The 27,877-nt window shown below is 43.1% G+C and overlaps 1 protein-coding gene across 1 annotated transcript; it reads left to right on the forward strand.

The window, feature by feature from the left end:
* Positions 1-1,960: 1,960 nt before the first annotated feature.
* Positions 1,961-27,315, forward strand: LOC115591464 (PH domain leucine-rich repeat-containing protein phosphatase 1-like). Its single transcript, XM_030433513.1, has 17 exons — positions 1,961-3,930; positions 10,264-10,460; positions 14,373-14,498; positions 14,621-14,769; positions 16,746-16,892; positions 17,836-18,063; positions 18,256-18,458; positions 18,566-18,626; positions 18,727-18,822; positions 21,077-21,232; positions 21,369-21,569; positions 23,178-23,340; positions 24,139-24,269; positions 24,355-24,471; positions 24,664-24,858; positions 24,990-25,227; positions 25,436-27,315. Exons 1-17 carry the CDS (start codon positions 2,313-2,315, stop codon positions 26,591-26,593), a joined length of 5,184 nt encoding a protein of 1,727 aa, XP_030289373.1. The 5' UTR covers positions 1,961-2,312; the 3' UTR covers positions 26,594-27,315.
* The last annotated feature ends 562 nt before the right edge of the window (positions 27,316-27,877 follow it).

Below are 27,877 nucleotides of genomic sequence, written 5' to 3' on the forward strand. Positions count from 1 at the left end.
ACCATCAGGACCAGCAGCCTTCTATGCATTAACCCTGCTCAGTGCTGTTGCTCTTGAAGTGCTCCTCGTTCCTTTGCTTGTGGCTGTGCTTGGCCTTTTCGATACCCTTCTTCAGGTTAGCCCTGGATGAGCTATAGGCCTGGGCATCACCTCATCTGAAGGCGTTGCCATGTGTTTTCAGCAGAAGTCGGACCTCTATGTTTATCCAGGGCTTCTGATAAGGGAATGTGGTGATCCGTTTGAGGGTTGTAACACTGCGGATGTTGGAGTTTATACAGTCCAGAACGGAGGAGGCATAAAGATCAATGTCTGTGTGGGAGTCGAGGGTGGCCTGAGTGGCAAACGTATTCCAGTCCGTGTTTTCACAGCACTGACTCTGCTCCCTCTGGCCAAACTTTGACTATCCTCACTGTGGGTTTCACACGTCTGATGAGTGGTGAGTACTTAGGCAGTGAACATATATGATTTAATGTAAACTTTTGTGTGCCAAACAAAAAAGAAAATAGAAAAAAACAGATAATAAAAGTTGCAACTGATGTTTGTAAATGTAAAGCTGCCAACTGACATCGCACAGGAGACACTGAATGTCTGGGAAGCAGTGAAGAAAACCTGCAATTGCCGCTTTCAAAAATCTTCAAGATTTCCACTAACTAACAAACTAGCAAACTAACTAAACAAACCACTAACTACATTTACTATTTATTAATGATGGTTTTTATTATATAAAGTGCTAACGAGTATTTTTCTATTGTCTTTTGGGTATTTCGAAGGATCTGAATAACTGTTGCACTGACATTTTATGAAAGAATAAATGCTTCCTAATTTACTGGCTTTCACGGTGATACAGCCTCTTTTCCACTAGGTGCCGCCAGAGGACGAGTTACAGCTAATCTGTGCTGATAAGAAATTCAAAGCTATACAGTAAACTGTGGGGTTAGTTTTACTCTATAAATCTAAAGGAAACATATCATCAGATCATCATATTCTAGCACGGGCATACATAAAATGTGACTGTTTTAGTAAAATAAATGAGTAAATAAACCTACTGCAGTTTGTGTTGCCTTCATCGCTCATTTAAGATTAGACTTTCTTTGGAATTCATGTGCTTTGAAGGGAAAAGATACAAGTGATCAACTGTGCTGATCAAGAAGGTACAGATTTATTGAAATGTCAAAGCAGTTGATGAGAAACGATCTGTCTAATTTTATTAATGACAAAATTCAAAATTATTAAAATAGAAAAAAAAAAGAGGTGCATTGAGATCCGTAAGTTTTTTATTATTGCAGGGAGGTTTGAAAGGGAGGAGGCCGGTATCATCATTTTAAGTTTTGCTGAACGCAGGGACATTTGACTTTTTTGGTAGAGCAAGAGAGGCAGTTTTCTTATTTTTTTTTTTATTTATGAGTGCCCCATGTGTGAGGGGGGGCACGGTGCTCTGTCGTATTTGATTATGCATGTATCCACATTAGCCTACAACATCATCGACTGTACTTACCTAACTCACATTTCATCATATTATTGGTCTTAATAGTTGTAATTCTGGGTGGGGTGAGCATGTGGCACTCAAGCCCTTGTGCAACCACACACCTTGAGGCTGTTCTGCGTGCGTGTGTGTTTGTGTGTGCGTGTGTGTGTGTGCTTCTAAAATAACCTCACCCACCGCCAAAAAAAAACAACTTAATACTGTCCCCAATGATTATAAAAGGTAAAAAAAATAGCCCCTACACACCAAAATTGTGTAGAGTACTCACATTCGAGAAGCAGAAAACACCAAATGTACAGTCCGTTTTGTTTTCTTGCATTTTAAACAAGCATTAAACATGGTAAGGCTCGCCCTTTACTAGTTGTTTGAATCACGCAATAACTGGGATTTCCCCACGTACACACGCCTATACAAATTCCGAGCTTTCGTGTAGCACGTGAATGCGTCATAATTCATATCCAATGAGACCCCGCCCTGGCCACCGTGTCCCGCTGACCGTCACTCTCATCCGTGTGTTCAGCAACAGTCGCGCCTACTCGCGCTAGCCTCCATGGCGACCAACTAGAAAGGTATTTTGTCACGTCGACCAGCCGGTTAGCTCCAGTGAGCGAGCTAACGGGCGTTCTATGAGATGGGATGATGTAGCGAATAACTCTTTTGGACGAACCGCGCAGTACCTTAGCATGCTAAGCTAAAGTGGAGCCGCACACATTGGCCAGGACAAACTAGCCAGCAACTAGAGCGAGCTAACGGCTGTAAGCTAACGCAGGCTAGCATTCACCTGCAGGCTGTTTTTGCTAACTAACTGACGCAGCCATCGCTAGCTAACATGATGGAAAGTGTGAAGGGAAACGAGCCCGGAGCGCTTTCAACTTCATTAACACCACAGGGGGTACTTGATTCTGGCAGTGACAGTAATCCCGCGAAGCCGAGTGGATTAACACCGCTGTCTGCGGGGAAGAGACCCTCAATCGGGGAGGATGACGGCGGCGGCGCAGAGGCGAAACTCTTCGGGAAGGGACTCGCAGCCACCTCCCTTCTTCAGATTGCGATAAGGAACGGGATTTATCAAAACCAAGTTGCCAACGCTATCGGCGGTACGGCCAAAAATGTAAACATGCCCGCCGTCAAAACAGCCAACATTTATAGTCTGACATCAGTTAACAGCACCAGTTCGGTCAACTCTTTACTGAGCAGGAGGCAACAGAGACACAAGCGGAATCTGTCGCTCGGGGCTCCGCCGACCAGCTGCTCGCCCGGCGTGTCTTCCGTCGAGGCGGCCAGCCCCGCTCCCTCTGCCTCGCCTCTGAGCACCCTCAGCCTGGATAGGAGGACTTTTCTCCGGCAGAAGCAGTCCAAGCAGCTTCAGGCCTCGGATAAAACATGGGTGAGATCGGACCTCCGGCGAGGCTGCATACACGTCCACGACTGGCTCACGCCCTCCTACCCGCGGCCGGTGCTGTGCACAACGGACACAACAGTTCAAGAGATAGCCAGTAAGCTGGAGGGGAGCAAAGCTGGTGCTGTGTTGAGAATTAACTACAAAACTACAACTTTAGTTGATTTAAAAGATAACTGTAAAGATACTAATGGACAGACTGATGGAACTGAAAGTCTCAGTGACAGTGTGGATGTCAAAAACATTAAATCAGAGGAGAATGAGCTCACAAAACGGTTTGATCATGATGCTAAACTGTCCTCTAATTTGTTGGATGATAAAACAGCCAGTAACTCTTCATCTGAGGTCTGTCTGAATGAGATCGGGGTGGATCTGAGCCTGAGTGTGGCAGACTGTTATGGAGTCTACTCTGGATCAGATATGGAGAGCAGCACCTGCGAGGACTTCAGCCCAGGTGGACTGAGGAGCACAGAGCACCGGAACTCTCTCAGTGATGGGCTGGGTTTAGGCACAGACTCCTCAGTTCTTAGTCCAAATTGTGACAGCGCCACAGAGGGACCTGACCCATTTGAGAGCTCCTCGGATGAAGTGGACCTCACCTCTTCTCCAACACATTCAGCAGGAAACTCTGCTGCAGACCTGCCTGCCACAGACCCCAGCAGCACTTCCAGCCAAGTCACCGCCACGTTAAATGACACTGAGGCTGGAGCTGGAGCTGATGATAACACAGATGCCCCCAAATTAATCAAACCTCCCTCTAAATACCCCAGCAGCTCTCAGACTCGGCCCCTGACCAGCCAAGCATCTGCCCAGCCTGACCCTGAGATCCCCGTGGGGAGCAAAGGATGGCCAGAGCCCATCAATACTTGTCCGACCCCGGCTCTCTTCATCCAGCTGCACGGTGGAGCTGTGCGGCGGCTGGGAGATGATGAGAGGCCTCTGCAGATATTAAATGAATACCTCAGTAATCTGGGGTTTGAAGACCCATGGAGGGTGCAGGGAGAGGGGATGAATCCAGAAATTGGCTGCCTGATACGCTTCTACTATGGTGAGTCTAAGCTGAAGAAAAATTCACAGTATTTTATACAGGTGAATGGATTCAAAGAAACACCTGCAGACATGTACTGTATGTTTGTGGACATTTTTACTATTTTCATTATGATTATTTTCCACAAATCCCTTCGCTGTCATCCTCTAGCCGTAGTTTCACCATCCCACTTTAGTTGTCTCTGCTCATTCATTGTTCATCCATTCTCAGCGCACCATGAGCGCTGTCATTGTGTTTGGTCAGTTGGACTGTTAAACAAGTGTACGCAATTGTCCTGGTGGGACAATACCCAGTGTTTATCCTGTAAACCCACCCAACCCCTCTGTGTGTAGGCCTACAGGCAGACACATCTGGAGGTAACAGGTGTGCTCTTTAGGCACACCAAACACCTAAATCATGAGGCTTTCTGGCTCTCTTCTTCTACTGCTGCTGCTGCTGTTGTTGTTGTTATTGTTGTTACTGATATCGATGAAGATCCTGTTTTGCTGACATGCTTGGTAAGAGGATGGAAAAACAGCCATGATCTCTTATGGGATTAGCACAACTGGATATTGTTTTTGACCTTGTTTTCACACCATCAGCAAAGGTGGTGGAGATAAAGAGTCGGGGTGTGATGATGGTGAATGCAGTTTTACTAGATTAACCCTCAGTCCTGTCTGAAATGTTTTGGGTGTGTCTCTCAAGTCTGCATTCATTCATGAGTTATTTTCCTTTTAAAAATTCTCTTCTTTGTTATTTTGAGTGTATGTAACAAGAAAAACAGCATAAGTCTTACTGTTACTTCACATACCAACAGCCTATTGAAGACACGGTAGGAAACAGGCATTCCTCTGCCTTGAAAATGTTACACATAGAGTCAGACACATTCTCCTGCCCTCCCCTCACCCCCTCTTGGCTTCCACAGTGACATGACATAGGAACAAAGCATAACGCAGAGTTAGTCTGCTGAAAGCAGGGGCCATCCAGCTACTGTAGACAAACACGCAGCCATGCAACAGGCAGGGAGAGAGAATGATATAATGGTCACTTTTATATTAAAGTGTCTTAAATAAACAAATAAGATCAAACCACCCAACCAAAACATTTCTGAAGTTTCATAGATCAAACAACAAGAGCCTAGTCAATGTATCTATTTGCTGATATTGGACTATCACAGATAAATCGGTATTGGCGTATGGGTTGTTGATATCAGCCAATATGACATTTTTTGGTTGTGATAACGCAGTACAGAAAACAATGCTTGTTGTGATATATAATTATTCAATTTTGGGTGAAGTTAACTGTGTTCAGTGCTTTGAGGTCAATTTATCCTGCTTCCATTACATATTTCAATAACAAGTGCTAGATAACCACATTTGAGCTATTGTGGCAAAAAATGTTTATTGGCTGACATATATTTATATCTGAATTTTTAACTCCCTAATATAATAGCCTCAGCACCAAACACTGCCTAGCAGTTAGGGCTGCAATGATTAGTCGACGTAATCGATTACGTCGACTATAAAAAAAATTTCGACGCAATTTTTTGGCGCGGATGCGTCATATTTATTATTGTTCTTATTATTATCATCATTTTTTTTTTAAAAGATTTGAGCTGGAGCAAACCACTTTAGCAACACTACTAGAATGCAGACCGCAGTGTGGCATAGTAGAAGTAGATGGTTCCCCAAAGAAGTAGCAGACGCAGCAGCAGAAGAAGAATATGAATGATATTGAGGAGAGCAAGAAAGCGAGACCAAACACGTCCAAAGTGTGGGAACATTTTCGAGCGGTAACCTCCTATCTTCAATATATGATATAAAATTTACATGTGACTCTGTAGTAGAGCTTAGATCGGGCCCAGAAAATCAAACCTGACCCGATCCTGTGCACGTTGAGTCCTAGCCCGGCCCGGCCCGTAAACTGCAATTATGAGCTGACCACTTTTCTCAGTAACGTGTAATCTACCTCGTTAATATTTCCAAAACCACTAATCAGATGAAAGTTACTAACTGTGCGTTACTATTTGTCATATTCCTTAGTAAAAAAATATATTTTTGCTTTCTTCTTGCATCTCGAGGAGTGACGCCACGTTTGCGAAAAGTCACGTTTTCAGCATGAGAACTCACTCACGTGTTACACCACGCAACGACACAAACAATGGAGGGAGGAGAGAGATTTGCGTTTTGTAGCTGGAAATACAGTCATTATTTTAAGTTATTTAAAAAAAATAAATACATAAAACAGGCTGGGGCAGAGAATCTAAACTCTACTCTGTAACAGCCTACAAACCTACAAGCAAATCAAACTGAAATGGATTTGCATTTTTTTTAGACATATTCATCCATTAGTGTGCAACCAAAAAGTCATTTATTAAAATTCATAGTTATTAAAAATGCAACAGAATGACAACAACAAGAGTGGTTGTGCTCCCCCATGTGTCATCAGACAAGAGGCTGGCTGTAGACAAGCTCTTTGAATAGGTTCATTGGTTAATAATGTGTACAGACGTGACGGTGGCCAGTAAAATTGATTCTGAAAAAATAAGTCAAATTTGCATATAAGAGGTTTCTGTCTGACAGCAACAATATCAGTTATATTTCATGTGTAGGATATTAAATCAGTACAAAACAGTAATAGTAAACCTTGACTTAACGCAATGATTTATAACATAATAATAATTCATTTGTAAGATATGTAATCATTAAAAACTGTAATAATTAGTATTTATTAGTTCAATTGACTTATTAAAAATCCAGTTGTGTTTCAAAATATGTTTTCAAATGCATGTTTCATGGGTTTTTAATTTACTCTGAGAATATGAGGTAAAATCAAAGTCGAAGCAGATGCTGCCAAAATAATCGTGACTAATCGACTAATCGATAAAATAATCGTTAGATTAGTCGACAACCAAAATAATCGTTATTTTGCAGCCCTAATAGCAGTCGGGTTCTACAAACAACTTAATGATTAATCAAGAAAATATTCAGCAGATTAGTTGCTGCCCTACTGAGCAGTCACGGTACCAGTGTAGTTCACGATACCCACCCCAAACTGGAACAGGGAAGCAGAAGTATTTCAGACATGACGGGGACTATTCCAGAGAAGTGGTGTGACTGCAAATGTAATGATGCTGCCGAAATGAGAAGTTAAATTGGAAAGATCCTCCACAGTCACTGGTCCCAACGTTTCTGGCTTTTTAAAAATGCAGCAAGGTTAACTATCAAGTCTCAGCTAAGTGATGTTTTTTTTTTAAACGGTTTACCTGGCTGGAAGACATAAAGTACCAATTAATTCACTAAAAGAATGTTTTGCTCCACACTGTCCTGTCCTCTCGGTTTATGCAGATGCATTGTTTGTTAATGTTGATTTTCATCCGGCCAAAGTCTGACTCAGCATAATCCCCTCTGCAAAATGCACATTGCCAAGTATTCTCTTTCCTTTTCAAACACACACACACACACACACACACACACACACACACACACACACACACACTCACAAATTGTGCTGACAGTAAGAGAAAAGTGACCTTAGTGGAACTCAGATTTCACCTCCTCAGTGTTTCAGACTCAGAAATGCAGTACCCAGAGTTCACTGCTTCACTTCACAAGGTCAAAGAATCTCCCGATGAACTCGTCTCATACTTCTGCTGAAAACTGACTCAATACCTGCAGGCTGTAAAAGCAAACTCATTATTAAATCCTTGTGATGTCTCAATCACAGCATCACAGCTGTGCAGCTCGGTGTTCAGATTTAGCCCGTTTATTCTTGTAAGTGCTGCTTATAGATAAGAAAGCATGGATGTAAATGGTAAGATCTTTAGTGCATTTCAGGACACGTCATCGACAAGATACACCAAAAAAGTTTTGTTGTAGCTTAAACAGGAAACGGGTTTTGGCTGCTTGATGAGAGACAGGATGTTCCCCATCCAGAGAAATAGACGGAAGGAAAGGGCATGTATGTGTGTGTATATTAACACATTACATCTCGCCTGCACCACCCAGGGAAGGGTGGGCCCTCACAATACACATTCCTCTTTATTGTTTAGTTAAAAAGAGCTGTTTGAAAGAATCAGATTGATCTGCTCTAGTTGTATCGTATGTTTACATTACACTTATCCAATCACAGCTTTATGCAGTCAGGCGGATGTGGTAAAGTAATGTAATTTCACAATCATATGGGGTATATGATTGTGAAATTACATCAATAATAGGGCTGCACGATTTGGGAAAAAACACTCACTCACTCACTCCATGTGCAGGGGCGTGGTCTGCTTTCGCACATTGAATAAGAACTAATGTGATATGCGGATCGCTGTGCATGCGTGTGTGTCAGGTACCCTTGAAATTAGATGAGTTTGTTTGCCTCCTACATCGCTGGCCCTGTGATGTGACTATTGCGCACATGTACATCGTGATGACGATGCTCAAACGATATATCGTGCAGCCCTAATCAATAATGCATTGAATCGTTGTTTGTATTGAAGCTTTGACCACATTTGAATTATAACCACCTGATGGAAGTTTATTCCTTTAGCAGCTTCCATCATATCTTTATTTATATTTAACATCGTCAGTGTCTGTACTGTCACAGCTCCCTGTTCCTGTTCAAACCAAGGGTATGTACAGAACTTGGAAAAGGGAGTTTTCATGTAGGAAGATTCTTCATCTTGAAATGAAGAATCAAAAGCGCTGAAATAATGGATGGCACTCACCTAATGTGCAGTTGAAAAGAGTTCAGGAAACTGTGTCCTAAACACCTGATGGGGTTTAATGATGGTGGCTGTCTTTACTCTGTGAAATGTCAAAAAATTGTAAAAAATGCTCCTCAAAATTTCCCAGAGCCCCAAATTATGTCATTGAATTCTGAATGCTTCTTTTGTCCAACCGCGAGTCCAAAACCCCAAAGATTCTCCAGTTACTTAGTATAAACAAAAAAAGAGAAGCAGCAAATCCTAACCAGTAAATGTATGACATTGTTGCCGGAAAGAAAACTCACTGAAATTATTAATTGATTATGAAAATAGTTTTCTTTATGCTGACTTATTGATTTATGTACTACGGAAGAGGATTAGGGCCACATGTGAATTTTTTTTTTTGTTCTGACTTTAAAGTCAGAATTCTGAGAAAAAAGTCAGAATTCTGAGATTAAAGTCAGAATTCTGAGAAAAAAGTCAGAATTCTGAGAAAACAGTCAGAAGTCTGACTTTAATCTCAGAATTCTGACTTTTTTCTTAGAATTCTGAGATTAAAGTCAGAACTCAAAAAAAATGTACATGTGCAGACTTTTTGACTTTATTCTCAGAATTCTGAAAAAAAGTCAGAATTCAGAATTCTGACTTTTTTCTCAGAATTCTGACTTTAATCTCAGAATTCTGACTTTTTTCTCAGAATTCTGACTTTAATCTCAGAAATCTGACTTTTTTCTCGGAATTCTGACTTTAAAGTCAGAACTTAAAAAAAAATTCACATGTGGCCCTAATCCTCTTCCGTAATGTACTAATTGTTGCAGCTCTCATTTTTTTTTTAATCAAAAAAACAAGTATGAACTCTCAAAATCATAAGCTTGTTTTTTCTACAAAATCCTTTTAACATTCAACAAAAGAAGCAAAAGATCTCAAATATTAAATGTTCTCCTAACAGAATTCTGAATTAAATCTGAGTAAGGAAAGAAGACTAAAAAAGAACCGAGGTTGAACATTCAGCACTGTTAAGAATTGGTAAGTCCCGGTGAAACCTAAGTGACGCTCTGTTGAAGTCACTGGAGGAAGCAACAGTGAGGATCTCTGTGCTGGTGTTATACGACATTACATAACAAGCCAATCTGATTTCAGGCCTCTCAGTGGATCAGACTTCACGTGTCTCCCTTCCCAGATAACACTGTTTCATAAGAGAATATTATAAATGCATTATGTTATTTATATGATTTGCTCTGTCAATCAGTTTTAGTTGGTTTAGCTGTGTTTAAACACACAGTTAAGTCAGGGGAACTCCGCGCTGTTGGTGTCCTTAGTGTTTCTGTCCAGTTCCCTATGTTGCCCTGTGACTGTAACTGAATTGTGGGTGCTTTTTGTGTCAGTGAGGGGTTAATGTAACAAATCACGCCTGAGTGACTGCTCTCTCTCTCTCTCAGCCCACGGCCTATTAGCTTCAAATCGCTTACGTAACCACACAGAGCTCCTGACGCTCTCTCTGTCTGAGAGAGAAACCCCAACTGAGAGTTGATTCATAAAACCCAGATGGCTAAAAATAATACGTTTATTGAGCAAGAAGGCCATTTATTAACAATAAAATCAGTTTGTGTAACGATCACATTCAGTCTCATGTATTAAGGTTCTTTCTCTCTTTCCAGGCAAGCCTCGCAGTGTGGGCGGCTCTGAACGTGTGCAGCTTTCTGGGGTGTTCAACGTGAGGAAAGGGAAGCTGGCGCTGCCGGTGAACCGCTGGTCAAAGCGTCAGGTCACACTGAGTGGAACCTGCCTCATTGTGTCGTCTGTGAAACACGCCCACACCGGCAAGATGCACATCCTCCCTCTGATTGGGGGAAAGGTACTTTCTGGAGGGCTTTCATGTCTCGAACTTGTTTGATTAATATGCTGGCTTCATACCACTTTATCAGCCTTAAAGGGGCAGAATTCCTCTCTGTGGTAAAAAAAACTTTTTTTATTCTGCAGCTGTATGTTATACAGCCTAAATTCAGTTATTACTATTAATTTAAATAAAAATTTAAGTCACATCGTTGATGAATTGAAACAAGATAAATGTCAGGCACCACTCTGATGAAGGCACTCTGAAAATGTTCTGTCTATATTTTAATAATAATAATAATAATAATAATAATAATAATAATAATAATAATAATAATAATATATTTAATTTGTAAAGCACTTTACATTTAGATAAATCTCAAAGTGCTACAGGAAAAGCACCAATAAAAGAAAAACATTAGTAAAAGAAAAAAAGAAAAAGAAAAAGAAAAACACCTGAAAGTCAATAGCAACTTAGTGGTCATAGGCTCTGCTAAAAAGTAAATTTTTAATTCCTTTTTTAAAACATTCAACAGTCTGTGGTGCCCTCATGTATTCAGGGACGCTGTTCCATAGACGAGGGGCGGCAGAACAGAATGCTCGGTCCCCTAAGGTGCGGAACTTAGTCCTGGGGGGCTGGAGACGGTGAGAGTTGGTCGAGCGGAGGGGTCGAGATGAGGTTTGTGGGGTTAGCAGTTCTTTAAGATAGGAGGGGGTGTTGCCATGGACGCACTGGTGAGTGAGGAGGGAGACCTTGTAATCAATCCTGGCGGAGATGGGAAGCCAATGAAGTGCATGGAGGATGGGTGTGATGTGTTCATACTTTCGCACTCTCATCAGGATCCTAGCAGCACTGTTTTGCACATACTGGAGCCTTTGGATGCTCTTGCTGGGGGTTCCAATCAGTAGTGCATTGCAGTAATCCAGCCTGGAGGAGATGAAGGCATGGATGAGCTTTTCGGCGTCGGGAAAGGAGAGTGAGGGTCGGAGTTTGGCAATATTTCTGAGGTGATGGAAGGAGTTTTTGCAGAGACGTTTGATGTGAGCCTCAAAGGTGAGGTGAGGGTCAAATATGACCCCAAGGTTAGTGACGGATGTGGAGAGGGGAATGACCTGCCCTGAAAAAGTGATGCTGGTTATGGAGGATGAGTGGATCTGGTGAGGGGTGCCAACAAGTATGACTTCTGTTTTGGAGCTGTTTAACTGCAGGAAGTTGTGCTTCATCCACGCCTTTATCTCCTCCAGACAGGTGGTGATAGTAGAAAATGGTGATGGTGGAAGCAAAGTTGCAGAGGGGCTTGAGTCCATTTTAATGTACAGTTGTGTGTCATCTGCATAACAGTGAAATGAGACTCCAAAGCGACTGATGATCTGGCCAAGGGGGAGCATGTAGAGTGTGAAAAGGGTGGGGCCAAGGACTGACCCTTGAGGGACCCCACAGGTGACAGTGTGTGTCCCTGATCTTGCACCTCCAATGGAGACGTACTCTGTCCTGTCGGTGAGATATGAGTGGAACCAGTCGAGAGCGGTGTCAGTGAGTCTAATGGTGTGATGTAGCCGGTTGAGAAGTATACAGGTGGTCGACAGTGTCGAATGCTGCAGACAAGTCAAGGAGGATGAGGAGAGAGGGTGAGCCAGCATCAGCCGTCATCAGCAAGTCGTTTGTGACCCTCATCAGAGCTGTTTCAGTGCTTTGGGCGATGCGGAAACCAGACTGAAACCTTTCGAAAAGGTTGTTTTGTTTCAGGTGATCCTGTAGGCAGACAGAAACAGCTTTTTCTAATACCTTGGAAAGAAATGGAAGGTTGGAAATGGGCCTGTAGTTGGCAAGGATTTCAGGGTCGAAGGAGGGTTTTTTAAGGATTGGTCTGATTATGGCAGTTTTTAGGGCAGGTGGAACATGGCCAGCTTGGATGGTGTAGTTTATCAATGTGGTGATCAGAGGACTTATGATAGAGATGTTTGTTTTCACCAGGGCTGTAGGAAAGGGGTCGAGGGCACAAGTAGAGGGTTTCATCCTCCTGATGATGTCCTCAACCTCTTGCTGTGAGACTTCAGGGAAGCAGTGGAGAGGCTGGGAGATCGCAGACTGTGGGTCGACAGTCAGGATAGGTAGAGTGGAGAGACAGCCAGATAGGATGGCACGGATGGAGTCAATTTTGGAGCTGAAAAAGGCCATGAAATTGTTGCAGTGTTCTTCTGTAGTTTCTATGTGCAGGGCTGTTTATGGCTTGAGGAGATGAAACCCGTTTTGTCCCACTGGCAACAATTGTTGCCGAAGTGTATCACTGTCATTTTCTACTCATAATAAAAAATCTCAAGGGTACTTCTGCAACTTTTTCCACTTATATGCTAGTAGACAACTTAGACAAAAGTTTTGTTTTATAAAAAATAGTTTCCAATTGCTTCCTATCACATGACATCATCTGCTTCCTGCTACTTCTGACTGAAGACATGGTTGATGCAAATCCTCCTGGAAAGAGGCAATTTTCATACATTTCTTATGATTTTCCCCCCAAACATGTTTATAATTATTTAATCATTCAAGTCTCTAGAGTAACTCTCCCCCAAAAATGTTTACCTTGGATGAATATTTTTTTGTTCATGGGTTTATTTCTGTGAGTGGCAACAAAAGTTGTCAGTGGGCACATAGCTTGTCGCTAACTAAAGGAAAACACTGTCTGCAGAATTGCTCATAATTAACTTATTTCACATTGTAGAATGCTGTACAATGGCTCATTTTAATCCTCTTAGAAAACTCTTCCTAGCTAAATAAATTCACAGGTATTCAAGGCTTGTGTCTATAGGATTTTTAGGCGGTCGCCACCCCCTCGTGGTCCAATTGTTGAAAAATGCGTGCTAAAGTGTCCTCTTGGGAGCCAAAACGAGCACTAAAGTGACCTCTTGGGAGCCAAAACGCATGCTAAAGTGCCCTCTTGGGAGCCAAAACGCATGCTAAAGTGCCCTCTTGCTTGGCAAAACACACTAAACTGCCCCCTTGGCTGGTTAAAACATGATAAACTGCCCTCTTGGGTGGCAAAAATGTGCGCTAAAGTGCCCTCTTGGGAGCCAAAACGCACGCTAAAGTGTCCTCTTGGGAGCCAAAACGAGCACTAAAGTGACCTCTTGGGAGTCAAAACGTGTGCTAAAGTGCCCTCTTGCTTGACAAAACACAATAAACTGCCCCCTTGGCTGGTTAAAACATTATAAACTGCCCTCCTGGGTGGCAAGAATGCGCGCTAAAGTGCCCTCTTGGGAGCAAAAAGGCACGCTAAAGTGCCCTCTTCAGTGGCGAGAACACACTGTATTTTCGCCCCTGCCCTTCGATAAGTCTGTCCACGCCACTGCTGAGATGTATATCTGATACAAAGGTTATTTGTAAATAAAGAAACCAGTTCAAATTGTTTGTTGTCTTGATTTTTATACAGAGGAAACCAAGGTTTGAACCATGATCATTAGCTACCTTCCTGGGATGGTAATATCCATTGGTATCCATGTATAGTTTTACATATTTTTTTTTTGTTTTACACCCCCCCCCCAGGAGTACAACGGCAGTAGGTGGGTGGACAGACATCAGATTCGGTTACAGCAATTGTGGTAACAAGTACACTATTGTAGACTATTTTCTCAGTTAAATCAGTAAGTTAAACAAACTGAGAAAGAGAAAAAGAGAAAGGAGAAGCGGCGAACAAGCAGCGCCAGCGTCCTCTCCTGTCCTCGGTATAATATATATAACGTATATAACGTGGTATGTTAAGATCAGATGTGCAACATGTTTTCGTCTGGGTTTTAGGTGGGTTTTAATTAAAGCTCATACTCCTTGTGGTGGGTTCTTAAAGTTGGAGTGTGACTTTTCCAAGCAGAAAAGGATGGATTTGGGCTTTAACACTTTACTTTTAGAAAAATGGAAATTAAAATGTTTTCTGTCCTTTAGGTGGAGGAGGTGAGGAGACACAATCACTGTCTGGCTTTCAGCTCAGCTGGTGCTCAGAGTCAGACATACTACATCAGCTATGACTCCTACACTGAGCATCTCCGCTGGCACAGGACAGCCTCAAAGGTACTTAGAGTTACATGTCCGCAGTAACGTTTATTTATCATGAGGCTGATCGCAGGATTTTATACATCTTGTCGTTGTCACAAGTTGCTCATCACGTTGTCCTGTCCGTCGCTCTCTGTCAGATTGCGTCCCAGAGGGTGAACTCAGTTGACCTGTCCTGCTGCAGCCTGGAGGAGCTGCCTGCTCAGCTCTTTTACAGCCATGACCTCACACACCTCAATCTCAAAAACAACTTTATTTCCCTGCACAAAGGTGTTCCAGCACTTACCAGGTGAGTTTATGTCACTCCTGCACTCACTACACTCAGACTGAATCTACTGCACCCTGTGTGTTAGGGAACACAAAAACAGGAGGAGCCAACAGATGAAGAGCAGTATTCCCCTCTTTGTTTTTTTTCTCTTTTGGATGTGGAACGTCCCTCAATGACTTTAACTGTCTTTGGAGCTACCATATGCTTTAGAAAGGAAGCAGCTTGGATCAAATTACAGATGACGTCTGAGTGGGAGATTGTGAAGTTTGGATGATTAAAAGAGAGTCACATTGGTGATGAGAGATTTGACATGCAGCCACCCGCCGTCTGGGACACAGGGCTTTTCCTTGTTTCCCAGAGCAGCTGGTCCAATTTGTCCAATATCACAGTCATTTGAAGCTCTTTCTTTGTAAGTGCCTTATCAAAATACTTTTAATCTGAAATGCTTACTGAGATCAAATCTAACTCACCAGGTAGCTACAATAATGTGTTTTTACAGCTTTAACAGCATCTGAGCAAAATGAGAATAAAATAGGATCCAGACCTACAAATGAATTTAGCAGCATTATTTTGGAACATTGTGCTCTGTCATACCTTAAGCACCAATTTGCCAATATCCTCAATTTTTAACATTTTTACCAAGCCGAAAATGCCACATCTGTGTGTCAATCCATATTTCAGTAACGACTCTCAGCTGCAAGCGGTTAATCAATTATTTTGATTTAGAATCACTTTGAGTTTGCCTACATTACATAGTGTTGCCTTAATTGTCCACGTTAATGCAGCCACACCGGCTTGCCTCTGCTTTCTGTATCGGCAACGTCGTCTGCTTACGTCATCAGCATTCAGATTTATAAAGTTGCCCGAAAAACACACCTTGCATTTAGAATTTTTTCACCTGGGATTCTTTTTTCAGTAGGCGAGCTTTGTGTGGAGGAGGCTTGAAATAGAACGGCATTGCAACAAGGTGCAATGCAAGTTTGTACAAAACAATGACATGAGTAGACTCAGATCAAATAGGAGAGGTTGCATCATAATCACTGCATTTACAGGAGGGAATTAATACTAATGTGTGATTGAAAGTAGAAGGGAGATGTGTAGCGAGGGCAGATTGTGTCCTATTTATCTTACACGGATGGTGTTATTCTCTTGTTGGATAAAAAAAGTATTAACTGTAAAAATGGTTTGCCAGATATAAATGGGTGGCTGTTAATATACCGAGGCAGGCAGCCTAAGTAAAGTCTTGGTGTGGAAAACACCGCTGTTATCTAAATGTCCACACGCATCATGAACATCAAGCTGTAAACTTTTTTAACAAAAATTTTATTTCCTAAAGGAAGCAGAGCAATCTTTGTTTTAATCTCTTCTTTAAACTTCTGATCCATTATTTACCTTCAGCAGTTTTTCTTGATTTTGGCGCCTCTGCTGCCACTGTTTGTCAAGAGAACATGATGTCAAACCCTGACATATACGTGATGAAATGAACATGTATATACTGTGTGTATATATACACAGCCATTGTTCCTCCAAAAAGACACTTCCCAGGCAGTGTTGTGAGGAATGTGTTTTTCTCGTGGTATGACTTTCCTCAGTCCTCAGTCTTTCACACTGACCCCTCTGTGAACTGGATTAGGTTAAGCAGGCCAAGGAAGACACACACACACACACACACGCACGCACGCACGCTACCAAAACCAGACACTACATTGTTATGGTGAAAACTTTTAGTCGTGTAAACACTGAGCTTTAATTAGTACGTGTACACTGAGTGTTTTTTTTTTTTTGTTGAATCCTTGAGACCCTGTGTAGGCTTCCTCTTATAATTCTTCTTCTTATGACTCAGGTGTTGCATAACTAAAAAAGTGTTTTTGTTGGAGCCTTCATTGAGAAGAAAATCTGGTTACAGCACTGACAGATTTATCTCTGTCCCTCTTTTTCTGCCCTCTTCTTCCTCTCCCTCTCTCTTTATCTCAATGACTCTCACTGTAACTCTCTAGGTTTTGTAAACTGAGAAGCCTCAGTCTGTCAAATAACACTCTGTCAGAGTTTCCTCTGGCCTTGTGTGACAACTCCTCGCTAACGGAGTTAAACCTGTCTGGAAACCGTCTCTCGTCACTGCCTGCAGACATAGGAACCATGCACAAGTAAGTGATGTCTGTTCTGCAATTATTAATGATAACAGAGATGAACATTTGGCAGGTATTTGCCCAAGCGCAGAGTTTATCCTCAGTGACCTGCACTTTGCTGACAGAGACATCAGGCAGGAGTTGTTGTCAGTGTGCTTCCATCAGTGCAGATTAATCCCTCTCTGTATTAAGTGAACAAATGGCTGAGCACCAGACTCTTGTCCTGATGGTGCAGAGGTTTTGTCCAGGTGATCAGACTGCAGAGTCATGCTGCTGCTGTCTCTGCATTTCAGGGAATTTGGGGTCAAGCGCTCAGTTATTGTGTCCAACAGCAAATTGTATCTGTGTGTGTGCATAAACACTTGTTTTTGCATGTGTGTATATGTAACATATCGTAAGTCAATTGCAAGTTTCCTAGCACTGGATGGAAATAAATCCACTTTCAGACACATTTCAGCATTTTTCCTCACAGTTGTTATGCATAGTAGATGTAAAATATAAGGGTATTGCTATCATTTTCTACTTCCAAAATGGCAACACATGGCACATCTATTGCTATGGCATATTTCATACATCAATTCAATTCAGTTTGCTTTACAAGGTAAAATTACAGCCAAAGCTAGAGATTTATAATGAAAAAAGTGCAAAAGTACAGTAAATCAATACAAGAGAAACAATGATGTTAAAACAGTTGAAATCAAGTGATGATAAAAGATAAAATAATAGTTAGTACTCTCATATTTAGATACACAACTAAGTTAAAATAGATTAATTATAAGGACAAGTTCAAACGATAATTTAAGAGGATTAGTTTAGCCATTACAGTTTTAATTTCAGTGAAGGCAAGTGTTTTTCCTTGCCTTTATTGCGAGTTTCATGGATATTGTTAAAACATGGATGAAAATGAATGTCAAGGTAAATCATCACTCTCAACTTGACTCCCTTCTCTTGTTGTATCCAGCCTGCAGACTCTTCTCCTGGATGGTAACTTCCTGAGTTCACTTCCCGTAGAACTGGGCTCTCTGGAGGGCCTGACCTACCTCGGCTTGTCCTTCAACTGTTTCAGCTGTGTCCCTCCCGTCCTAGAGAAGCTGCGGGGCATGGAGAGACTCTGTCTGGCAGGGAACCAGCTCTCTGTCCTGGATATAGCTGGACTGCAGTGGCTGCCTGCTCGCCACATAGATCTCAGGTAAACATAATCCACAAGGACATATTTTTAGATGCAGCTCATCTAAAATCCAACACTTTCCAAGATGCTGCTGGAAGAATCTTCTCTGTTATTTCTGCATCATTTTGTCCTGATTCAAAAATCTTAAAACCAAATAATTCAAGTTCAGTTTGTCCCACTTTCTACAGTATTTCCTTATGTTTCTGTTCTCAGATTAAACCAGCTTCAAAAGGTGACAGTCGGACAGTCAAATCAGCTGGTCCACATCATCCAGCTCGACCTGAGAGACGCTGGTTTACAGGAGCTGGATATCATGCCTCTCTGCAGGCTGGAGCTCCTCCGCTGTGACAGAAACACTCTCTCCATCCTCAGAGTCAGTGGCCATGCCCTCAAGAGCCTGCACGCTGCACACAATGGTACAAACGTTTGCTGTGTGTTGTATCGATGGTAAACAGATCCTATCTGACACTACATGCACAATCACAGTCAGACTCTAAAAAAATTCTGCATGTTGTGATTGTAGAGCTGAAGCTGCTGGAAGTGCAGCCGGTGCCAGAGAATCTGACTGTTCTGGATTTGTCCTGGTATGAAGACTTTATGAATACTTAACTGTCCTATTTACTGTGTGGGAAAGAAGGCTGTGTTCTTGTTCTCAGTGGGCGCTGACTATTTGTTTTCTTAAAGGAACAAGCTGGGATTTGTCCCCGAGTGGGTGTCTGAGAGCAGCAAACTGGAGGTGTTGGACATCAACCATAATGCTATTACAGAGCTGCCCGTATGGTGAGCATGTCACAAACACACAAACACCTGCAGCATAGGCCCACAAGTTTGTTTCACAATTAAACTATGTAGGTGGAGGTCCTTCAGATTCAGAAGAAATGGTGGATAGCTGAGGTTTAATGGCTTATGTAGCACATAATGGGCTCTTTACACGTCAGCTTCTGCGTTCATGTAATACGGCTCACTCACTTCCGGTTGCCTAGAGATGGTGCTCTTCTACAGTAGATGCCTGACAGACCGGCCGAAGATGACAATTAACGATGTCCATCGCATTTGTAAAGCGTCAGCGAAAGCCCTGAAGAGCAAGCTGGAGAAGGGATTTAGCATGTACGCGAATTCTTATGCGTGTGAATATGAAGGTGAGTCTCCTATACTTGTGTCTTTGTGGTTGGGATAGCTGGAAGCTATGGTGCTAGGCTAGTTACCGACAACAGTTACAACAGTAAACATTGAGCCTACTCGCGGACAATGACGTATGACAGTACAGCACATAACTGAATTATTGTTGTAAACTTGCTTGAGTACATTTTGCTTTAATCTGTGTTTGCCATTGTAAGTGTCAAATGAAAATGAGTCTCATATGCTTGTGTCTTTGTGGTTGGGATAGCAAGAAGCTATGGTGCTAGCTAGGCTGGTTGCAACAGTAAACATTGAGCCTACTCGCGGACAATGACATGCCGTAAAATTCCAAATAATAGCCGGGGCGTTTATTTGTTTCAATCACTTAACAGACCAGGCGGCAATTGGGGACAGGCGTTTAATTCCTTCCTCTCAAAAATCCGGGATGAAAATGTCACAAACTTCGCCAGCTTCAGCGTCTGTCCGAGGAGGAGAGCAACAGGGCCAGGCTGCCTGCTGGAGGGAGGACGAAGGCTGGTGAGGAGCTTGTGATAAAAATGCGGGGATGAGTTATCAGCAAACGGGCAATTAAACGCCTGTCCCCAATTGCCGTCTGGTCTGTTAAGTGATTGAAACAAATAAACGCCCCGGCTATTATTTGGTATTTTATGGCATGTCATTGTCCGCGAGTAGGCTCAGTGTTTACTGTTGCAACCAGCCTAGCTAGCACCATAGCTTCTTGCTATCCCAACCACAAAGACACAAGCATATGAGACTCATTTTCATTTGACACATACAATGGCAAACACAGATTAAAGCAAAATGTACTCAAGCAAGTTTACAACAATAATTCAGTTATGTGCTGTACTGTCATACGTCATTGTCCGAGAGTAGGCTCAATGTTTACTGTTGTAACTGTTGTCGGTGACTAGCCTAGCACCATAGCTTCCAGCTATCCCAACCACAAAGACACAAGTATAGGAGACTCACCTTCATATTCAAACACATAAGAATTCGCGTACATGCTAAATCCCTTCTCCAGCTTGCTCTTCAGGGCTTTCGCTGACGCTTTACAAATGCGATGGACATCGTTAATCGTCATCTTCGGCCGGTCTGTCAGGCATCTACTGTAGAAGAGCACCATCTCTAGGCAACCGGAAGTGAGTGAGCCGTATTACATGAACACAGAAGCTGACGTGTAAAGAGCTCATTATAGTCTAAAGGACTTTAAACACAAAGCTGGTGATTAGATGCATCAAGCTTATAGAAGGTATACCTTCTTGAAGGTACCCTGCACTCACATGCTCCCTGGATGGTCTTATATCCCCAGTTGGGAAGTCACTCTTCTTTGTTGTTCTGACTTGAGGGGTCCTTGACATCAATTTATTTCAGCTGGGAACTAATTTTTCAGATTATTTCGATAACACACAAATACACTGTTCAAGTTCTGTCTCACCCGACTTTCGGACAGACGTTTCAAATACAGCCTCCTTAATCATTCCAAAGACGTCACTGTGTTTCTTTGCGGCTCTCTGGCAGTGCTGATCAGTCTTTGGACTCAGATGTATTAATTGAAAAGGTTTCATCGTTACCTGTAGCAACACACCCACACTGATTCAGGGCTATTTTCATGTACCGTAGCCTTCAGATCATTTGATCACAGCATTTTCAATGTGCATACATGCATGATGATGATGCTCTGTCCATCTACAGACAACATGAAGCACAAATACAATTCCAACACCAGCTCAAGTACTCATTCATTTCCTCTCCTTATGGCCAGTTGTGATTCAAGAGTTACTTCAGCATAAGGTCACTGTAACAAAGGGCTACACAGAGTGCTTTTCTGTCTTCTCTTCAGATTTACAGTCCATACACAGAGAGGCTGAGCTCACGGTGTGTTAATGTGTTGTAGGTTGATGTGCAGTGGGAGCCTGAGAAAACTGCTGGCAGGGTGGAATGAGGTGTGTCAGCTGGCTGAGAGGCTGGAGAGATCCCCGCTGGAGGTCCTGGACCTCCAGCACAACAATCTGACTGAGCTACCGCACAACCTGTTCATTAAAGCACAGAGGTGAACACAATGACACAACATCCCTCTTCTTACCCTACTTCTCCGAGCTCACTTTGTCCCTTACCACCAGTCTTATTTTTGACAAGTGATTTGTTCAAGCACTAACTTTGTCTCCTCTGTTGGGATTTCATCACAGTTTGCGATACCTAAATGTGTCAGCCAATAAGCTGGAGAACCTCCCTGCAGCCAGCCTATCAGAGGACAGCTTCAGCAGCCTGGAGGAGCTCTATGTGACCAATAACAGCCTGACAGACAAATGTGTGCCTCTGTTGACTGGACACAAAAACCTCAGAGTTCTTCACCTTGCCTACAACCAGCTGCAGACCTTCACTGCCAGGTATAGATTTGATCAGTGTTGGACTTTGATTAAGTAGCAAATAGAAATGAAAAAGTCACACATAAACGCTCCCAAAAGTGTTTTTCATTGGAGTTATTAAATGGGACCTATGATGCTTTTCCTTAGTTTCTTTCATGTTGTCATGTTACAGAGTTAGTTGTTGATGTTAAACGTGGCCAAAGTTTCAAATTATGAGCTGTGTAAAAAGTAATCCCTGTGAGCTAAGAGCTCAGGTTTCATATTGCTCTGAGTACTAGGTTTTTAATATTTTTTTCCTTGTTTAATGATGATCTGATGATTTGGTCTTCAGCTCATTCACTGGAAATGCATGAAGTACAAGGACACGTCAATCCACTCGCTCCAAAAAGATTTACAGCATGTCCAACTAGGAATCTGATCAGGATCATATTTTATCGGGAAAATATTTTCTGGTTTTCCCTCGGATGTTTTCCAGCTGCTTTGCCTCGACTCTTTGTGATTTATAGAGTTTCCTGATGGATGGTAAAATAGATTTACTTGATGGTAAAAGTAACCATTTGCCAGTTTTCCTTGCAGTTAGCAGTCCCATTAGCAGAACCTTCCCGCTACATCTCCTCATACTGAGTCTGAAAACCTCCCTCTCCTGGTGGTCCAAAGCTCCTGTATAAGAGATGTAGACACCTCTTGCAGGCCTAGCAGAGTCAGATAGCTAAAATGACTGCTATCTATAGCTGCAAATTGAGCTAACTAGCTGAATGGCTAACTGAGCTAACTAGCTAAGCTCCAAGTAAAGCTGTCTGTCCATCAGAAAACCAATGTAAATCAGAGTTGTTTTTCTACATAAAATATGATCTAGTTTCATCAAAATCAGTAAATAAAGTTATGAAGTTGTGTATTTGTATGGTAACCAGTGAGGCCTCCATCAAGGTCAGTGCTCTACTCACTACACCACTGAATGCACTGGCAAAAGGATAAAGCCATGCTCATTTTGCTGTCTGATTGATGAATGCTGCCTCTCAGCAAGCTTCTGGAAGTTTGTTCAATCAAAAGTAAGAGGGCTTTTAGAGAGGCAGGCCTTACAGAGTCAGAAGGTAAAATGGCTTGTTTCAGACTGAGGGTGCACTGAGGGCCAGCATAAAGGGCCAGTTTAAGATGAAATAAAACGGCCATGGCTGAAAGAATACAGAAAAGACAGCGGACAATGAAAAGGTGCAAAATTGCTGGCAATGCTGGCAACTGCCTGACGTCACACTGGATCTCTGGAACCCCGGTCCGATAATACACCTGCAATTGTAGCCTCCGGAGATCCTCGAGACTAAGATCTCTGACCACACTGATGTTAAGATATGAGACTTCCTCTCACTGTGTGTGATGGGAGAACATCACCCAGTTTTGTGCTCCTATTTTCAGACTCGTAGGCCCCCAAGGCTTACATTAACTCACATTCCTTTGCTTTTATGAGTTGTCTTCATCCTACAAACACAGTACATTATGATCCAGGCTAAATTCTGAGCCTGGCACCAGAATCTGCTTGCAGACACAGGAGAGATGAGTTTGAAAAATGTGGCTCCCAAAAATAAAGTCTGCAGTGGCAGCGTTCTGATATAACCGTATCTCCCTTTCCTGCAGTAAACTGGCACGGCTGGAGCAGCTGGAGGAGCTGGACCTGAGCGGCAACAGGCTGAGGGCGGTGCCCACCACCATCCTCAGCTGCCAGCGTCTGCACACTCTCTCCGCCCACTCCAACTGCATAAACGCATTCCCAGAGGTTCTCCAGCTGCCAGAGATCAAGGTTAGTCTGATGCACGCAGGTGTTCTAGGCACAGCTTCCTTTCATTTAGCTCTGGTGTGTAAACATGTACATACCTCTCTCCACTACGCAAAACATCCACACACACCAGCAGATCAAGCTGTGATCCAAGTCAGGTGTGTTGTGGAATTAATTTGGGAAGTCAAAAATTCTCAAAAACCGACAACCTCACTTCACTCTGATGACAAATAAAATGTTTCCCCAGTCCCTTTTTATATCTGTCTGTCCATCTACCTCCGTGTTCATTATTGGGTTAGGCCAAATCAGGAAATCCTTTGTAATCTCCCCGTAACTCCCTAATCTGCCTTTCTCTGAACCCAAACGACTGCTCCATTCTTCTGTCTGTGCACAAGTGTGTGTGTGTGTGTATGGAGTAAGGTTGGGGACAATATTTCATCCGTATATGCTTCATGATTATGTATGTTTTCATGAATAAAACATTTTTGCAGCCAATATAACAAAACAGTAGCTTCAAAATGAGATGAAATATTTTAAAGTAAAAACACATGTATAAAATATCAACCAGCAACAGCTGCACCTCACGAGACAGATCATATGGGGGTTGTCTCTGGGAAATATAGCACGTTGCTAACAGACCTGCTGTGTTTAGCGTTCAGTTAATCAAATAGTTCTTTTTTTTTTTTAAGCAGATATATTAATAACAATTATTTAATACATTTTTTAGACATTCTGAGATGAATGAAGATCCACCTAGAATTGTTTTGTAAATTAGTGAGGTACACAGAGATTGAACTGACTCTTTGTCTGTCGCTTCCTCAGTGTGTTGACTTGAGCTGCAATGAGCTGACTGAAGTGACTCTGCCAGAGACGCTTCCTCCCAAGCTTCAGGAGCTTGATCTCACAGGAAACCCCCGTCGCAACCTGGACCACAAGAGCCTGGAGCTCCTCAAGTATGAGCCGCAAAGATCCTGCAGTAGTGATTATCTCAAGGAAATATATTTGACTTGTGAAAATAATTTTTTCTTTTCTCTGCAGCAACATCAAATGTTTCAGGGTGGATCCGTCACCTTCAGCTCCATGTGTGAATGAGCGCCATGGTGCCCCGGCTGTCTGGAGCCATGGCTACACAGAGGCCTCTGGAGTCAAAAACAAGTGAGTCCTCCCACTCTCTCTCGTTTCTTCCCGTGGAATTAATTTGTTTATCCATCAAAGTCTATAAGAACATATTTAAGTAAATGAGTAAAGTGGTCATTTTCAAGGTGGGGGCGTTTTGTCGGTTATCATCTCGGTCTCTTTGAATTAAACATAAATAACGTATTGATGTTGCGATTTTTGTGTCCTCAGGCTGTGTGTGGCTGCTCTGGCCCTCGACAGCTTCTGTGGGATCCGTGAAGCTCTGTATGGCGTTTTTGACGGAGACAAGAACGTTGAGGTGCCTTACCTGCTGCAGTGCACCATGGGAGACGTGCTGGCAGAGGAGCTTCAATGGGGCCAGAGGCGGGAAGATTATATGACCAACACTTTCCTCACCATGCAAAGGTAAACACACAGCTTTATATGATTCCTTCAACAACACAGAGAAAACGTTCACAGCTCTTTGTGACTGTGAACATGTACACACACACCCCCCCCCCTACACAGCTCAGTGTGTGTCTGTTTTTCTCCTTCAGGAAACTGGGCACAGCAGGCCAGAGGATGGGCGGCTCCGCAGCATTATGTCATATCAGACACGACCCGGTGGCTCTTGGTGAGCACGGCGGCTGCTTCACCCTGAAGGCTGCCAACGTCGGCAGGTGCCAGGCGGTTTTGTGCCGCGATGGGAAAGCTATGCAACTCTCCACCACACACACCGTCAAAGAGGAGGCAGAGTATCAGAGGGTCCGACAACATAACGCTATCATCACAGAGGTAAGACAAACTCATGTCTTTCTTGTGTTTCACTAGTGCTGAAATGATTTGCTGATCAACAGCAGTTGAATTTTGATTTATAACTCACTCATTTATGAAGGAAAACTGTCATAGATTAACTGACCACAAACATCATCAGAAGTTGCAGCTCTCATTTCAGATTTTGTCTAAAATTTACAGAGCTGCCCTTTATCTTCCTCCTCTGCAGGATAACAAAGTCAGTGGTGTGACTGACTCCACCAGAATTATGGGATACTCCTTCCTGTGTCCGTCTGTGACCCCCAGGCCCCATGTCTCCACGGTGACCCTTACCCCTCAGGACGAGTTCTTCCTCCTGGGCAGCCGGGGCTTGTGGGACTCATTGTCTCCCAACGAGGCGGTGGAGGCAGTCAGGAACGTTCCAGACGCTCTGGCTGCTGCAAAGAAGCTGGTGACACTGGCTCAGAGCTACGGCTGCTCTGACAGCCTCAGCGCCGTAGTCGTACAGCTCAGTATCACAGAAGACTGCTGCTGTTTTTGCGAGCCACCACCTCCGCCCCCCAGCCCAGGCCTAGGTGCACACAACAGCACACACCCCTATTCAGCAGGTGGTGATGGCGGCATACCGCTGCCGCCGGCCTCTTCCGGAACAGTGAGCGAGCTGAGCAGCGAGTTCAGCACATCTGAGATGAGCAGCGAGGTGGGATCCACAGCGTCGTCAGAGGATCCGCCGCCACAGACCGAACCACTAACGTCACACCTGAACCTTCCGGGCCGAGTTGGCCTGCGGAGACCTGTCTGTGGAGGTGGAAGCTTCCAGAGACAGTTCTCCGGAGCTTTGTCTGACAACGGCGTCGACAGCGAGGACGAGGAGCCCATTGCAGGCGTCTTCTCTAACGGCAGCCGGGTGGAGGTGGAGGCTGACGTCCACTGTCTGCATCGCCACGATTGCCCAGCACCCCAAACACATGATCACTCTCAATCAAGCACAAACATCCCTCCTGCTGTCGTCTCGCATCATGAGCCAGCACCTCTTCCCTTCTCTTCCCCTTCTCCTTCCCCCGTCCCTCCCTCCTCTCCCTGCCTCAGCAGGGAGCCTCAGTCAGGAACTCTGGGCCGCAGGGCTCGAGCTAATGGCTCTGTGGCCTGCCAAGGAAAGAACCAGGACCTCATAGAGGAGGCAGCCGATGCTCCCGTCAGGAAGCAGGGGGGCTACTTCAATGCCCCTGCCCAGCCGGACCCTGATGACCAGCTCATCATCCCGCCAGAGCTGGAGGAGGAAGTCCGGCAGATCATCCAGCAGCAGCAGCAGGAACAGATCCAAACACACAACCAGCAAACACACAGCTACCAGAAACCTGCAGACTACTTTGTCACACCCCTCTAACTTCTGCTCACCTATAACAACATCCAGGATTTCAGTATCAGGGATGGAAAACTCTGGAACCAGGACTGCCGGTCTTGATGTTCTAAAATGCATTAAATAGTTTGCTCCCTCCAAAAGATTCTGATCATGCTTGTGGACCAGAGAGAGAGTTCTTTGTTTTTTACTTTATTTTCTACTGTTAACTCTATGCCCCTTGAAACGCAATGCAATTTTTATAACACTTTATGTTGATTAAATCTTCATGTTATTGATTTTCACCATATCTTTAATTTGAAGAAGCACTTTGACTGCTTTTTATTAGACTTCACAGATTAATTTAATGTTAAATGGTACGTGGAGATACGGACCATTCAGTTTTTGTGTTGTAGCAGACGTTTCCCCCGTTTGTCACGGCTCATGGCCTTACAGCTGTCGGAGTTAGTAAAACTGTTAAACTAACTCCTAGGAGTTTAATACTTTAAAGTGACCTAGTCACTGAAGCGTACTAATATTCTCTGAGAGAAAAGATGATTATTTCAGAAGGCTGATATTCCAGGTTTGTGTTCTCGGGGGTGTGCAGAGTTCAGGGTGGTGCTGCAGTGGTGAATAAATGCTGATCCTACAGTTGTTACCAGCTCAAAGAATGTTCTCAGAACAGTGTTACGGACTTCATGACAACAGCAAATCGCACAAGAGAGCTACCTTTTTCTATATAATAAATGAACGTTTTCAGATAACCGCAACATGTTGACTTCGACTTCTTGTTCCATGTGTTCCGTTTAGTTTGTCAAGATCTTTTAAAGGATGTCTTCACATTTCACACAGGTTACAAGATATTACAAGTTATCCAGCCATGCAGATTAGAGCTGCACAATACATCGTTAGCATCGGCAAAAGTCACATACCAGGAAGTGCAACATGGAGTAAAGCAGTCCTGGCCATTTTATAATGTGTATTACAACATAGTAAAGAGGTTTTCAGAAAGCAGCTAGTCTAAAATGGCATTATCTCATCTGTTTCAGGCCAAATTGTGGGTGTTTTAATGGCCTCTAATACTTAAGGATAAAAATACCAAACATTTTCTGATTCCAGATTTTCAAATGTGAGTATTCACTGCCTCTTTATTTTTATATCACAATAAGTTAAAAAGATATTTGGAGTTTTAGGTGGTGGTGATGAGCACTTTTTTTTTTTACTTTTTGACATTTTACATTCTTAAAGATAAATAGGGACTGTTCTCGTCAGATTACTTAATCCTGAGCTGAAAATATTTTTTTTCTTACTGATCACTCTACCAATTCACAT

This window comes from Sparus aurata, chromosome 11 (genome assembly GCF_900880675.1).
Source record: "Sparus aurata chromosome 11, fSpaAur1.1, whole genome shotgun sequence".
NCBI lineage: Eukaryota > Metazoa > Chordata > Actinopteri > Spariformes > Sparidae > Sparus > Sparus aurata.